This window comes from Streptopelia decaocto (genome assembly GCF_964273445.1).
Source record: "Streptopelia decaocto genome assembly, chromosome: 2".
Lineage (NCBI taxonomy): Eukaryota > Metazoa > Chordata > Aves > Columbiformes > Columbidae > Streptopelia > Streptopelia decaocto.
The window spans coordinates 399,399-414,669 of record NC_138655.1 but is presented as its reverse complement, the minus strand read 5'-3'; the positions used below and the strand labels follow the sequence as shown (position 1 = coordinate 414,669).

At 62.4% G+C, this 15,271-nt stretch overlaps 1 protein-coding gene across 1 annotated transcript in view; it reads left to right on the top strand.

Moving 5' to 3' along the window:
* EPPK1 (epiplakin 1) overlaps nucleotides 1-11,129 on the top strand; it is a gene marked incomplete at its 5' end in the record, with an annotated part of 37,909 nt that extends 26,780 nt beyond the window's left edge. The window contains one exon of the mRNA XM_082046256.1: nucleotides 8,147-11,129. Coding sequence (XP_081902382.1) covers nucleotides 8,147-10,917 — 2,771 coding nt within the window. The 3' untranslated portion in view covers nucleotides 10,918-11,129. The remainder of the gene's footprint in view (nucleotides 1-8,146) is intronic.
* Between the last annotated feature and the right edge of the window lie 4,142 nt (nucleotides 11,130-15,271).

The following is a 15,271-nucleotide window of genomic DNA, read 5'->3' as shown; positions in this document are numbered from 1 at the left end:
AGACCAGCTGCCCCGGCATCCCCTGCACTCTGCTCCCGCCCAGGACAAACCTTGTCTGCAGCCCAACTGGAAGAGCTGAACCTACGGTGAAGTGCAACCAGCAGTAAATCTGTGGCATCAGTGACTGGCCAACATAGCACAGGCTGAGAACAGACATCAGGCAAGGAAAGGCTTCTGAGGGGGGAGCAAAGCACCAGGAGCGGGTCCTGCGTCCCCCTGCCCTGTGTGCGCAGAGGGACCTGCTGCCCAGGTGTGTTCCCCCGAGCCACCCGGCCTGGCTGAGTCAGAGGGAAAACGCCGCTGCGTGCGGATCATCCGGTCCGGCGAGCGCCCACGCAGCCAGGAATGTGCACCCGCAGCAGGACACGGGGCAGGGAGCGCGGGACGGCGGCGCCTCCTCCGCACGGGACACCGCGCCACCGCACCGCGGGACAGTCCGCCAGCGCCGGGCCGCACACACGGTGTGCACTGCCCACCCGCCGCACACACGGTGTGCACAGCCCACCCGCCACACACACGGGAGTGCACAGCCCACCCGCTGCACAGACAGGTGTGTGCAGCCCACCTGTCACACACACGGGTGTGTACAGCCCACCCGCCGCACACACGGGTGTGCACAGCCCACCTGTCACACACACGGGTGTGTACAGCCCACCCGCCGCACACGCGGTCACAGCCACGCACACAGGTGTGCACAGCCCACCCACCCCACACACGGGTGTGTACAGCCCACCTGCTGCACAGACAGGTGTGTGCAGCCCACCCGCTGCACACGCGGTCACAGCCGTGCACATGTGGGGTGCAGCTGCACAGGTGTGTACAGCCCACCCGCCGCACACACCGTCACAGCCATGCACACGCGCGGTGCAGCTGCACAGGTGTGTACAGCCGACCTGACGCACACGCTGTCACAGCCGCACACACGTGCAGTGCAGCTGCACAGGTGTGTACAGCCCACCCGCCGCACACACCGTCACAGCCATGCACATGCGCGGTGCAGCTGCACAGGTGTGTACAGCCGACCTGACGCACACCCTGTCACAGCCGCACACACATGCAGTGCAGCTGCACAGGTGTGTACAGCCCACCCGCCGCACATACCGTCACAGCTGTACACCCGCACGGTGCAGCTGCACAGGTGTGTACAGCCCACACGCCGTCACAGCCGTGCACACGTGGGGTGCAGCTGCACAGGTGTGTACAGCCGACCTGCCGCACACACCGTCACAGCCATGCACACAGGTGTGTACAGCCCACCCGCCGCTGTCACAGCCGTGCACACGAGGGGTGCAGCTGCACAGGTGTGTACAGCCAACCCACCACACACACCGTCACAGCCGCACACCTGCACAGAGTCACCTGCTCGCAGGGTCACGCGAGCACACGCAGACTCGTGCAGGCTGACAGGAGCAGGTGCCGTCACAAACGTGGTCACCCGCGGCATAGTCACCATCCGAGCACACACACACACACACCGACCATGGCAAACCAAAACCAGCCGTGCCCTGGGAGCGGGCGCCGGGCCAGCCTGTGGCTGCGGCTGACGGGATGTGGTTCGTCCTGCACCGACATAAAAACGGACCCAAACGTGGGACTGAGCTTCAGCCCAAAGCTGACCAGAGCCACTGTGCTGTCCCTGCCAGCTGGGCCACCAGCACAAGCCTCCTGCAAGCCAACGGCCTACCGGGTGCTCTGAGCTCCTGGCAGATGCTGGCCACGGCACAGCGCTGGTTCCCCTGGTCACCAGCAGCGTGAAAGGTTTCCATCCGGGGGGCACGAGCCAGCAGCCACCGTGGCTCTGGCACCCGCACGGCCACAGGGAGGGACACGCTCGTCTGCGTCCCCGCTGGGGAGCAGGGACAGCTGCAGGGGGCGGCTGCAGACCCCGTCCCAGCCCGGGGCTCAGCCACAGCAGGGGTTGAACAAGCCCAGAGCTGTGGAGGTCTCCGCGTCAGCCGGGACCGCGGGCAGGGCAGCCCAGGGCGGCCGAGCTGGGCGCTTGGCAGAGGTGGCGGCAGAGGGTCCAGAAGCTTCACTGTGCCTCTGCACCCCCGCAGCCATCGCCGGCCCCAGCCCCACGGAGGGGCGCGCCCCACGTCTCACAGCAGGGCCGCTCACTGTCCCCCAGCCCCCGCCGCCCCCCGGCCACCGTGCTGCCGTGGTCGGTGTCGGTATTTCAGCTCCGCTCCTGTATCTCAGCGCAGGGCAGGGCCACCGTGCCATCCCCGGGGCGGGGAGGGGAAGGATTTAAATTCGGCACTTGCCTCAGCTGCTCATCCTGGCGGAGCTGCGGCCGGAGGAGGAGGAAGAGGAGGAGGAGGAGGAGGAGGAGGAGGACCAGCGCCCGCTGGGAGCCGCTCCGGGTACGTGTCCAGCAGGTAGGACAGAGCCCATCTGGAGGGGTCACCGCGCAGCCCAGCACAGCTTTGCCGTGGCAGGTACTAGGGGCCCGGAAGGGATGCGGGGACCTCACCTCCACCCCAAAAGCGAGCGCTCGGGGGGCTGAGCCCAGGGACTGGCGAGCAGGAGGGCTCCAGGCAGGACTTGGTCTTTTCCAAGAAGGGACAAAGTGACAGTGGCAACAAGGCTGGATGGAGCTGCTGCTCCACGTGATGCACTTTGTGTCCTCAGTGCTGAGTCGGTCGGGACGTGGGGACACAGGAGGGCAGCGAGAGGAGCTCTGGGACCTGCGGCCCTGGGGCAGGAGGTGGCCGAACTGCACGGGGTCCCGGCTGGGAGCAGAGCCAGGCTGGGGGTGACACCGCGTCACCCCCGGGGAGCAGGCAGGGCTGGGGACGCGGCACCGCGGGGCCACGCTGCTCGTCCCGGCTGGAAATCGATTCCACCGGGACCTCCGGCTGGGCGGCTGCCACAGTGTGAAGGGACAGCCAGTGTGAAGGGACAGCCAGCTCAGAGGGACAGGCAGCATGAAGGGACAGGCAGCGTGAAAGGACAGGCAGCATGAAGGGACAGGCAGCGTGAAAGGACAGGCAGCATGAAGGGACAGGCAGTGTGAAGGGACAGGCAGCTCGAAGGGACAACCAGCACAAAGGGACAGCCAGCTCAGAGACACAGCCAGCATGAAGGGACAGGCAGTGTGAAGGGACAGACAGAATGAAGCGACAGGCAGCGTGAAGGGACAGGCAGTGTGAAGAGACAACCAGCACGAAGGGACAGCCAGCTCAGAGGGACAACCAGCATGAAGGGACAGCAGCGTGAAGGGACAGCAGCATGAAGGGACAGCAGCATGAAGGGACAGCAGCGTGAAGGGACAGGCAGCGTGAAGGGACAGGCAGCGTGAAGCGACAGGCAGCGTGAAGGGACAGGCAGCGTGAAGGGACAGGAAGTGTGAAGGGACAGCAGCATGAAGGGACAGCAGCGTGAAGGGACAGCAGCGTGAAGGGACAGCAGCATGAAGGGACAGCAGCGTGAAGGGACAGCAGCGTGAAGGGACAGCAGCATGAAGGGACAGCAGCGTGAAGGGACAGCCAGCTCCTGGCCCGGGAGCCGCCTGTGCCGCCAAGCCCCAGCATCAGGAGCTCTGATTAGAGACCAGCTAATGACAGCTTGCAGTTAGCAAATGTCTTTCCAGTGCAGGGTGTTTACACGACATCCCTGTCCTACATGGGTGTCACCCGCTGCAGGGTGTGACACAGCTCTCCGCTTTGTCCCTGACCCAGTGCCACCTCCCATCGCCTCCCCGGAGGTTTCGGCTGCGGGAGGGCAGAGCAGCTCTTGGGGCTGGGGCCACCAGCCGGACCAGAGCCACTGGCTGTGGCAGAGCCCGGGGCCGTGGGCAGGGTCCCCGAGGGGACAGGGCTGTCACCTCTCCTCCCACCCTGATCCATCCGCACCAGCAGCAATCCAATATTCAAATGATCAAAAGCAATGACTCAGAGACTCTTAGATCAGTTAGGTAAACAGCCGGGCTGTGATCCTGATAATGAGTTGAAACCTATCATTACCATCACTCACGGTAGTTTATGGGAAATGGGTGTTCCCAAAGAAACGTTGTGTGTGTTGTTTTTGCTGGTTTTACGAGGCTGTGGGCCCATGACCACAGTGTTGTAGATGCTGAGAGCTGGCAGGGAGCCGGGTGACCGTACCGGAGACATCCTCCGGGATTAGACACGGCCCAGGACGCGCCCCTCGCGAAACCCGCCGAGCTGAAAACAGCCAGAGGTTGACACAGAAACCGGGGAAATACTGCACACGCTGCCCTGTTCTTCATCCTTCCCCTGTTGTGCGCTTGTGGCTCGAGATGGAAACGAGACCTCGGCCTGACTCTGCGTGGCCACAGCGGTGCTGGCTGCGGCGGTGCCGGCTGCGGTGGTGCCGGCTGCAGTGGTGTCAGCTGCGGCAGTGCCGCCTGCGGCGGTGCCGGCTGCGGCGGTGCCGGCTCGGGAGCGTGGCATTTTCCTCTGGGACGCTTCAGACAGTGACCCTGGTGCCACGGCTGAGGGTGCTGCGGTTGTGTGGGCGAGGGCACCGCTGGAGTGGCCGTGACCGGTCACACCGATCGCAAAGTTGGTGCCTGAGCGGGTGAGACCCACCCATAGCAGTGCCCTGAGGTGCCCGCTCTTAGTCCCTCGCTGCCGTCTAATTTTAATTTATATATCTATAATTTAATCTACCATTTTACCTACATAACAATTAGCTAGTAACTAAGAGTAACCATTCATGACTTACCGCAGCACAGGAGCCAGAAGCTCCAGTGGAAGTTCTTGCCCTGCAAAGTGTGAGTAAGTCACAGGCGCTGCACCCGCAGGCTCTGCAGCTGCCGCCAGCCCTGCCCACGGTGACATGGCCACGCGGGTCCACGCGGGACAGCCCGTGGTGGCTGCGGACGGTGGCCCAGGACGGCCGGAGGGCTGAGTGCCCGCGGGCCGGCCAGAGCGTCTCCTCGCCCACCCTGTTCCTAGAGCAGCTTCCCGAAATACCTGCAGAGAGCACCTGGGCCCCGCTGCGGGGAGGAGGTCAGAGCAGCCCTCTCGTTGACTCTGCTCCGTCCCCGGCTGCTGGAGCTGTGAGTGTCCCCGGGCTGGTTTCTGGCACCAGGTGACCGTCCCTCCCATGGCTGATGTCCATGGTTCAGGAGTCACCAGGGGCCAGGAGCGGTGGCAGCACGCCGTGGCAGACCCCGGGTCTGGAGGACAGGATGGGATGGGGCTGAGGGCTCTGCCGACCCACTGGCCTTAGGGCAGCGGAGACCCCGGCACCTCTCAGCTGCACAGCCGGTCTCTGCCAGCGCTCTGCTGCCGGTGGGTCTCACTCCATCACCTCGTCCTGTGTCGTGCCAGGCTGGGATCTCACAGCAAGAAGAAAGGTGTCACTGCAGAGCCAGGGCCGCCCTGCCCGGGCGGGCCGTGTCCCACCACGCTCACCGCCTGCCCGGGAACTGCACAGCCAGGCAGCGGTGGTCTCAGGGACAAGGGCAGAAGGTGCCGCGCAGCTCCACCAGCACCTCCCTGCAGCGGGGTGGTCGCTGGTGGCAATCACACCAGGAGGTCACCGCTGGTTCTCAGCACGACCTGTGCTTGTACTTGACACACCAGCGTCTGCGCTGCCGCGCTGAGACCTGGCCAGGCCGGGCTGGGCGAGAGGAACCCGATGAAGTTCAATAAGGGCAAGTGCAGGGTCCTGCAGTGGGGAGGAACCACCCCCCTGCACCCGCACAGGTTGGGGTGACCTGCTGAAAGCAGCTCTGCAGAGGGACCTGGGAGGTCTGGGGACAACAGGGTGACCGTGAGTCACCAATGTGCCCTTGTGGCCAAGAGGCCAACGGTACCTGGGGGCATTGAGAAGAGCGTGAGCAGCAGGTCAGGGAGGTGAATCGTCCCGCTCTGCTGTGCCCTGGGGAGGCGGCATCTGCAGAACTGGGTCTGGTGCTGGGCCCCTTGGTTCAAGACAGACAAGGAATTACTGGAGAGAGTCCAGTGGAGAGCTACGAAGACGCTGAGAGGTCTGGAGCATCTTTCCTATGAGGAGAGACAGAGAGAGCTGGGGCTGTTTAGCCTGGAGAAGAGAAGCTGAGAGGGGATCCCATCAGTGTTTCTAAATATCTGAAGGGTGGGTGTCAAGAGCATGGACCAGACTCTGTTCAGTGGTGCCCAGTGGTGGGGAAAGGGGCAATGGGCACAGACTGAAGCATAGAAGCAAAAGCCCCATCTAGACAAGCTGGCCCAGCACCTGTCCAGCTGAATCTTAAGGGTGTCCCTGGGGAGATGATTCCAATGGCTGATTGTTCTCATCATGAAAAGTTTCCCTCTTGTGTCCAACCAGAATGTCCCCAGGAGTTACTTGTACCCGTTTCCCCTTGTCTTTTCCACGTGACACCCTGTACAAAGGGAGCCTCCATCTGCTCTGCAGCCACCCTTTAAATTCTGGAACATGGTGATGAGGTCTCCCCTCAGCCCAAGTCTCCCAGCCTTTCCCCATTCGGCAGCTTCCCAGCCCTCAGACCATTCTGCGGCCCTTCTCTGGCCCGTCTCCAGCCTGTGCAGCGTTTTTGGACAGCGGGGACCAAAGCTGGACACAGAATTCCAGGTGCAGAGGGTCAGGTCTCTGCGGCGATGCCCTTGGTCCCTGCTGCTGCTGTGATGTTTCTTGGCAGAGCGTCTCTCACTAAACCTGCCACCCGTGACGTGGCCCTCAGACCTCCGGTGCCCACAGGGCACAGGAGCTCCTGGGAACAGTCACCGAGTCCTCTGCACCGCTGCGCCAGGACAGCCGGCTGCAGAGACGTATGAGCTGGAGATGTGGTGCCACAGCGGCGGCACCGCTGCGCCAGGACAGCCGGCTGCAGAGACGTGTGAGCCGGAGATGTGGTGCCACAGCGGCGGCACCGCTGCGCCAGGACAGCCGGCTGCAGAGACGTGTGAGCCGGAGATGTGGTGCCACACCGGCGGCACCGCTGCGCCAGGACAGCCGGCTGCAGAGACGTGTGAGCTGGAGATGTGGTGCCACACCGGCGGCACCGCTGCGCCAGGACAGCCGGCTGCAGAGACGTGTGAGCTGGAGATGTGCCGCCATAGCGGCGGCACCGCTGCGCCAGGACAGCCGGCTGCAGAGACGTGTGAGCCGGAGATGTGCCACCACCCACACCAGCGGCACTGCTGCGCCAGGACAGCCGGCTGCAGAGACGTGTGAGCCGGAGATGTGGTGCCACAGCGGCGGCACCGCTGCGCCAGGACAGCTGGCTGCAGAGACGTGTGAGCCGGAGATGTGCCACCACCCACACCGGCGGCACCGCTGTGCCAGGACAGCCAGACGTGTGAGCCGGAGATGTGGTGCCGCACCGGCGGCACCGCTGCGCCAGGACAGCCAGACGTGTGAGCCGGAGATGTGCCGCCACACCGGCGGGGCTGTCCTGCCGCTCCCAGAGCTCCGGTCCACCCGGACAAGGGCACCCATGGCCCTGGGGTTGCTGCGGCAGAGGGGACGGCAGCAAAGCCCCCGACCCCGCTGCCCACTGGGCTCCTGCCACCACAGCCCGGGACACGGTTTTCTTCACACCTGTTGGAGCGAATAAAGGACCCTGCGCTCCGATTCAATGTGAATCACGCTAGAGCCATTTATTACAGAAACAAGCCTCCTTATATATGCAGCTCTTCTTTGATCACACATCCACGCTCCAAGCATGCATTCACTCATTGGATATCATCTATGTTCACGAGCTGTCCAAGCGCCCGAGTGTCACTGCTGATAGGTCTGTTGATTTACGTCTTGTTGAGGCCCTGTTATTGTAGAAATGCCTCTCTCCCACGGTAGGTCCTGTTTTCAGCTTTCTGAGGTGGCCTTGTAATTCCTTTGGGCCTGGCTACTTCAATAATCCACACTTCATCAATCCACACACACCCACCAAAAAAACTGCACAAACCCCCTTGTCTTACCGAGCCTTTTCTTTCTCTCTCCTCAGACAAACGTGGTGCCCCACAGCAGCAGGACTGTTCCCCAGAGACGAGGCAGAATATGAGTGGACATCCTCAGAACAACGAGGGAAGCAACATGGGCAGCCACCTGATTGCAGGTGGACACAAAGAGATGGGTGGTGGTGGGAGTAGCTTCATAGCCGGAGTCTTCATCCAGGCCAAGAATAAGAAGATGAGTATCTATGATGCCATGATGAGGGGCATTCTGACGCCAGGGACAGCCCTGGTGCTGCTGGAGGCGCAGGCTGCCTCAGGGTTCCTCACCGACCCCGTGAGGAACGAGAAGCTGTCGGTAAAGGAGGCACTGGCCGCAGGACTCATCGGCAGAGATTTTTATGAGAAGCTGCTGTCAGCGGAAGGAGCTGTGAGAGGGTACACCGAGCCCTACACGGGACACAGGATCTCGCTCTTCCAGGCCATGAAAAAGGAGTTCATTGTCAAGGAGCACGCCATCCGCCTGCTGGAGGCCCAGATCGCCACGGGCGGCATCATCGACCCCGCCAACAGCCACCGACTCCCCGTGGAGGTGGCCTACCAGCGCGGATACTTCGACCAGGAGATGTACCAGTTTCTTTCTAACCCTAAGAACCAAACGAGAAGTTGCTTTGACCCCAACACCCATGAGAACCTCACTTACACACAGCTGCTCCGCCGCTGTGTCCCCGACGCGGACACGGGGCTGCTCATGCTCCACGTGCTGGACAAGGGCTCCGTGCTCTACCAGCTGAACAAGGACGCGCGCAAAGCCCTGCAGGCCGCCCGCACCAGCCTCAGCGTGGGGCTCTTCCAGGGCCAGAGCGTCACCGTCTGGGAGCTGCTCTTCTCCCGCTACGTCCCCGACCACCAGAGGGAGGAGCTGCTGAGGAAGTACAAGGCAGGGACAGTGACCATCCCAGAGATGATCACCCTCCTCACCACCATCATCACCGGGGCAGAAATGGAGAATGGGGATCTGGGCTCCTCCACAGTTACACCCAACAACGAGGTGGGAGCATCACAACCAGTTCCGGACGCGCACTCCCAGGAGCAGCAGCTGAGAAAGTCCTTGAAGTCTGCAACCATCTGTGTCACCGCCGGCGAGCTCCAGGGGCAGAACGTTTCCTTGTTGGATCTGCTCTTTTCCAAATACGTCCCTCAAGGGAGGCGGCAGGAGCTGCTGGAGCTGTACCGAGCAGGGATACTGACCACGGAACAGGTGGCCACTGTGGTCACCACCATCATCAACAGAACAGAAGCTGCAAATGCCACGCTCGTGGCAAATGGCCGAAGTCCACACAAGGCAGGGACAAGGGCAGGGGAAAATGGAGACGACTTTTCAACACAAGATGAAGAACTAGATAACATCTTGAAGTCTACCACCATTGACATGGCAGCTGGTGAGCTCCAGGGCAGGCAGGTCGCCGTGTGGGACCTGCTCTTCTCTGAATACATCCCCGAGGAGAAGAGGCAGGAGCTCCTGCAGCTGTACCATGAACGGATCTTGACTTTGGAGCAAATTATAACTGTTGTCACCACTGTCATTAAGAAAAAAGAATCTACAAGCAGAAAATTCCTGATTTCAGTCAAGACTTCCAACAAGGACAAAGCGTCAGTGGCAGGAGAGAAGGGTGGTGACTCCGCCAAAGAAGAACCATGGGAAACAGCCTTGAAAACCACAGTCGTTGACATGGAAGTCGGAGACTTTCAGGGCCGGAAGGTGTCCGTGTGGGACCTGCTCCACTCCAAGTACATCCCCGAGGAGAGCAGAAAGGAGCTGCTGGAGCTCTACCAGGCAGGGGAGCTAACCCTGGAACAGGTGAAAACTGTTGTCACCACCATTGTTACCAAGACAGAAGCGGCAAAGGCAGAGGAACTGACAACCACGAGTAGTCCACGGGCAGCGTCACCAGTGGCCGAGGCTGAGGACACCAGCCTGCAGGAGGACAGGACCTGGGAGGAGACCCTGAGGTCCACCACAGTGGAGGTGCCAGTGGACGGGTTCCAGGGCAGGCAGGGCTCCGTGTGGGACCTGCTCTTCTCTGACTATATCCCTGAGGAGAAGAGGCAGGAGCTCCTGCAGCTGTACCGGGCAGGGACATTGGCCTTGGAGCGGTTAATAATTGTTGTCACCACCCTCGTTAAGAGAAAAGAATCTACGGACAGGAAGTTCCTAATTGCAGTCAAGACTTCCGATAAGGACACTGTGTCAGCGGCAGGAGAGAAGGGTGATGACTCCTCCAAAGAAGAACCATGGGAAACAGCCTTGAAAACCACAGTTGTTGACATGGAAGTCGGAGACTTTCAGGGCCAGAAGGTCTCCATGTGGGACCTGCTCCACTCCAAGTACATCCCCGAGGAGAGCAGAAAGGAGCTGCTGGAGCTCTACCAGGCAGGGGAGCTAACCCTGGAGCAGGTGAAAACTGTTGTCACCACCATTGTTACCAAGACAGAAGCGGCAAAGGCAGAGGAACTGACAACCACGAGTAGTCCACGGGCAGCGTCACCAGTGGCCGAGGCTGAGGACACCAGCCTGCAGGAGGACAGGACCTGGGAGGAGACCCTGAGGTCCACCGCAGTGGAGGTGCCAGTGGACGGGTTCCAGGGCAGGCAGGGCTCCGTGTGGGACCTGCTCTTCTCCAGGTACGTCCCTGAGGGGAAGAGGCAGGAGCTCCTGCAGCTGTACCGGGCAGGGTCACTCTCCGCTCAGGAACTGGCCAGCACCGCCAGCACCATGGTGACAGGCAGCCAGGAACAGCACTCCGCGCCCCTTCCCCAGCACACAGTGGATCTCCTCCAGTCCGAGGGCTCCTACATCACCTTGGGCCCATTCCAGGAGAAGAGGGTGTCGGTGTGGGAGCTCCTCTCCACCAAGCAAGTCTCCGAGTACAAACGAGAGGCCCATCTTGACACCTATGGCACAGGAGGGCTGACCGTGAACAGGATCACCATCACCACCACCGTCATCACCGGCCCGCAGCGCCAGAAGAGGCACCACCGGGACCACTAGCACCACGCACCGTGGAGCAGCGAGCTCTGCGTCCCGGGGTCGGCTTGGGCACCGGGGCGGGTTTGCTCCCCACATCACCCGGTGACGGGCAGGAAAGAGCGGTGACAACCCGGCGTGCGGGACGGGGCCGTCCCCTGGTTAAACTCCTCGCTGTCTCAACTCCGACTCTGCTGAGGTTTCTTTTGCCCACGAGAGCTTTCCCGGGGCTGTGGGGCGGGCGCGGGGGGGCTGGTGACTGCGGCTCTGCCGTGCACACGTGGGCATTGACCCAGAGCCGGGAGACGCGGTGCCGGCAGCGCGGGCAGGCGGGACGGAGGCTGCGCCACGGGGAGCGGGCAGAGACCCCAGGCAGGAGCTGCCACAGCACAGCTGGCATGGACAGACAGACAGGGGACAGCGCAGGACAACTGGGACAGCAGGGATGGCTCGTGTGGCTGCAGCCGCCCATGGGACACGTAGCCCTGACCTGTCCTTCAGCTCTGCTGGGTGCACAGGTGTGTCATGGAGCTGCACATGCATGTGTCACAGAGCCCTGAGCTGTGGCCATGCATGTGCCACACAGGTGTGTCACACATGTGTGACAGAGATGTGTGCTGTGGCCATGCATGTGCCACACAGGTGTCCCACAAAGCCCTATGCTGTGGCCATGTATGTGTAACACACCTGTGTCACACGTGTGTCACAGAGCCCTGAGCGTGTGCCCCCGCAGAGCTGCAGTCACGCACACACGTGTGTGCAGAGCCGGGGTGGCCGTGTCCTGCCCGGGGGGTGCTGGGGCACACAGGGCACAGCCCGCAGGTGTGCGTCACTGTCACTGCTCTGTGTCTGTGTCTGTGTGTGACACGGGACTCCTCGGGCTGTGACACCAGCGGTGACACGGCTGCTGCCCCCTGCCGGCGCCATGAGCTCCCGCCAGGCCCTCAGCCCGTCCCTCGCAGAACCGGAGTGTCCTGAGCTGGCAGGACCCACAGGACCATGGGTTCCAGCTCCTGTCCCTGCCCAGGACACCCCACAGGTCACCCCGTGTGTCTGAGGACAGTGTCCAGTCTCTCCTTGAACACTGTCAGGTTGGGCCGTGACCCCTCCCTGGGAGCCTGTTCAGTGTCCAGCCCCTCTGGGGAAGAACCTTTTCCCCATGTCCCACTGCCCCCGGCACATCTGCTGCCGTTCCCTGGGCTCTGTCACTGTCACGGAGCAGAGCTCACCCTGCCCCTCTGCTCCTGCTGAGGAACCTGCAGCCCATGGGCTCTGCCCTCAGTCTGCTCTGCTCCAGCTGAGCAAACCCAGGGACTGCAGCCGCTGCTCACACGGCTCCATCTCCAGACCCTGCACCAGCTCCGTGTCCCTCCTCTGGACACTCTCCAGCAGCTTTATCTCCTTTATCCCGTGTCCCCAGCCCCGCACACAGTGAATGCTGCGGGTGAGGCCAGCGCAGAGCGGGACAATCCCCCTGCCCGGCTGGCTGTGCTGTGCTGGGTGCACCGGGACACGGGTCCCTCTCGGCTCCAGGGACACTCATGGCTCATGTTCCACTGGCCATAGACCAGAACCCCCAGATCCCTCTCACCAGAGCTGCTCTGCAGCAGGACCAGGCCCTCAGCCGGATCTCAGCCTCACCGGGGCCTCAGCCAGGGCCTCGCACCGCTCTCGGGGCAGAGCCGCTGCGCACCCTGCACCCATCCTGCCTGGTGTGGCCGTGCCAGCCCCATCTCACAGCCCTCAGTGCTGCTCAGCCATGGAATGCGGCTCCATCCAGACACAGCTCGTGCAGCCTGAGGAGACGGGACGGACTCGGACACCCGTGACACTCACGAGCTGCCCCAGTCCAGGTCCCAGGGGGAACCCCAGCATGGTCACCTGCAGATCGGCTACTCCTGGCCTGGGCCCCCCGAGAGCCGCCTGCCCCAGCCCAGCCACCCCGGGGTGGGTCCCCCAGCCCAAGGCACCCCAAGGCCCAGCAGGGTCCCACAGACAGACGTGGCCTTTGGGTCCCCACCGAGCACAGCACACAGCTCAGCCCTGAGCCGGGCACCCCACGGGTCCCCACAGAGCCCTCCCGAGGAGCCCTGGCCGTGGGCTGGTGCTGGGCACGGCACGGCCTCCCCGCTGTGCACCCCAGTGCCAGGGCTGGGGCTCCCCAGACCCCCTGCCACCCACACAGGGCCGTGGCACTGGGGCCAAGGGGCTCCACGGGCTCTGGCACACATTGGCGTCCTGATGGAGAGGGGCAGCAGCACCCCTGCATCGCTGGGCCCCGCTCTGCTCCGGAGCTCACGTGCCACACTGTGCCCATGGCCGCACCAGCCCCTGCTCACAGGGGACCCGGAGCCCGCAGGTCCCTCCGCCAGGGACAGACCTCCCAGGGTGACCCCAGTGCCAGGTCACACGGCCCCGGGGATGGCGGCTCGTTTCTGGGGCTGATCAGGTCCCGGGAGCTGCAGGGGCTGCAGCCTCGCCCGGGGCTGCGGGCACGTTCAGACACCGCGCTGGGCACAGTGCTGTGGTGAGAACACTGCCATGGTGTGGTGAGAACACTGCTGTGGTGTGGTGAGAACACTGCCATGGTGTGGTGAGAACACTGCCGCGGTGTGGTGAGAACACTGCCGCGGTGTGGTGAGAACACTGCTGTGGTGTGGTGAGAACACTGCCGCGGTGTGGTGAGAACACTGCTATGGTGTGGTGAGAACACTGCCATGGTGTGGTGAGAACACTGCCGCGGTGTGGTGAGAACACTGCCATGGTGTGGTGAGAACACTGCCATGGTGTGGTGAGAACACTGCCGCGGTGTGGTGAGAACACTGCCATGGTGTGGTGAGCACACTGCCATGGTGTGGTGAGAACACTGCCGCGGTGCGGTGAGAACACTGCCGCGGTGTGGTGAGAACACTGCCGCGGTGTGGTGAGAACGCTGCCGCGGTGTGGTGAGAACGCTGCCATGGTGTGGTGAGAACACTGCCGCGGTGTGGTGAGAACACTGCCGCGGTGTGGTGAGAGCACTGCCGCGGTGTGGTGAGAACACTGCCATGGTGTGGTGAGCACACTGCCATGGTGTGGTGAGCACACTGCCATGGTGTGGTGAGAACACTGCCGCGGTGTGGTGAGAGCACTGCCGCGGTGTGGTGAGAACACTGCCGCGGTGTGGTGAGAACACTGCCGCGGTGTGGTGAGAACGCTGCCATGGTGTGGTGAGAACACTGCCGCGGTGTGGTGAGAACACTGCCGCGGTGTGGTGAGAGCACTGCCGCGGTGTGGTGAGAACACTGCCATGGTGTGGTGAGCACACTGCTGCGATGTGGTGAGAACACTGCTATGGTGTGGTGAGAACACTGCCGCGGTGTGGTGAGAGCACTGCCGCGGTGTGGTGAGAACACTGCTGTGGTGTGGTGAGAACACTGCCGCGGTGTGGTGAGAACACTGCCGTGGTGTGGTGAGAACACTGCCATGGTGTGGTGAGCACACTGCCATGGTGTGGTGAGCACACTGCCATGGTGTGGTGAGAACACTGCCGCGGTGTGGTGAGAGCACTGCCGCGGTGTGGTGAGAACACTGCCATGGTGTGGTGAGAACACTGCCGTGGTGTGGTGAGAACACTGCCGTGGTGTGGTGAGAACACTGCCATGGTGTGGTGAGAACACTGCCGCAGTGCGGTGAGCACACTGCTGTGGTGTGGTGAGAACACTGCCGTGGTGTGGTGAGAGCACTGCCGTGGTGTGGTGAGAACACTGCCGTGGTGTGGTGAGAGCACTGCCGCGGTGTGGTGAGAACACTGCCGTGGTGTGGTGAGAACACTGCCATGGTGTGGTGAGCACACTGCTGCGATGTGGTGAGAGCACTGCTATGGTGTGGAGAGAACACTGCCATGGTGTGGTGAGAACACTGCTGTGGTGTGGTGAGAACACTGCTGTGGTGTGGTGAGAACACTGCCGCGGTGTGGTGAGAACACTGCCATGGTGTGGTGAGAACACTGTCGTGGTGTGGTGAGAACACTGCTGCGATGTGGTGAGAACACTGCCGCGGTGTGGTGAGAACACTGCTGTGGTGTGGTGAGAACACTGTCATGGTGTGGTGAGAACACTGCCATGGTGTGGTGAGAACACTGCCATGGTGTGGTGAGAACACTGCCATGGTGTGGTGAGAACACTGTCATGGTGTGGTGAGAACACTGCTGCGATGTGGTGAGAACACTGCCATGGTGTGGTGAGAACACTGCCATGGTGTGGTGAGAACACTGCCATGGTGTGGTGAGAACACTGTCATGGTGTGGTGAGAACACTGCTGCGATGTGGTGAGAACACTGCCATGGTGTGGTGAGAACACTGCCGTGGTGTGGTGAGAACACTGCCGCGGTGTGGTG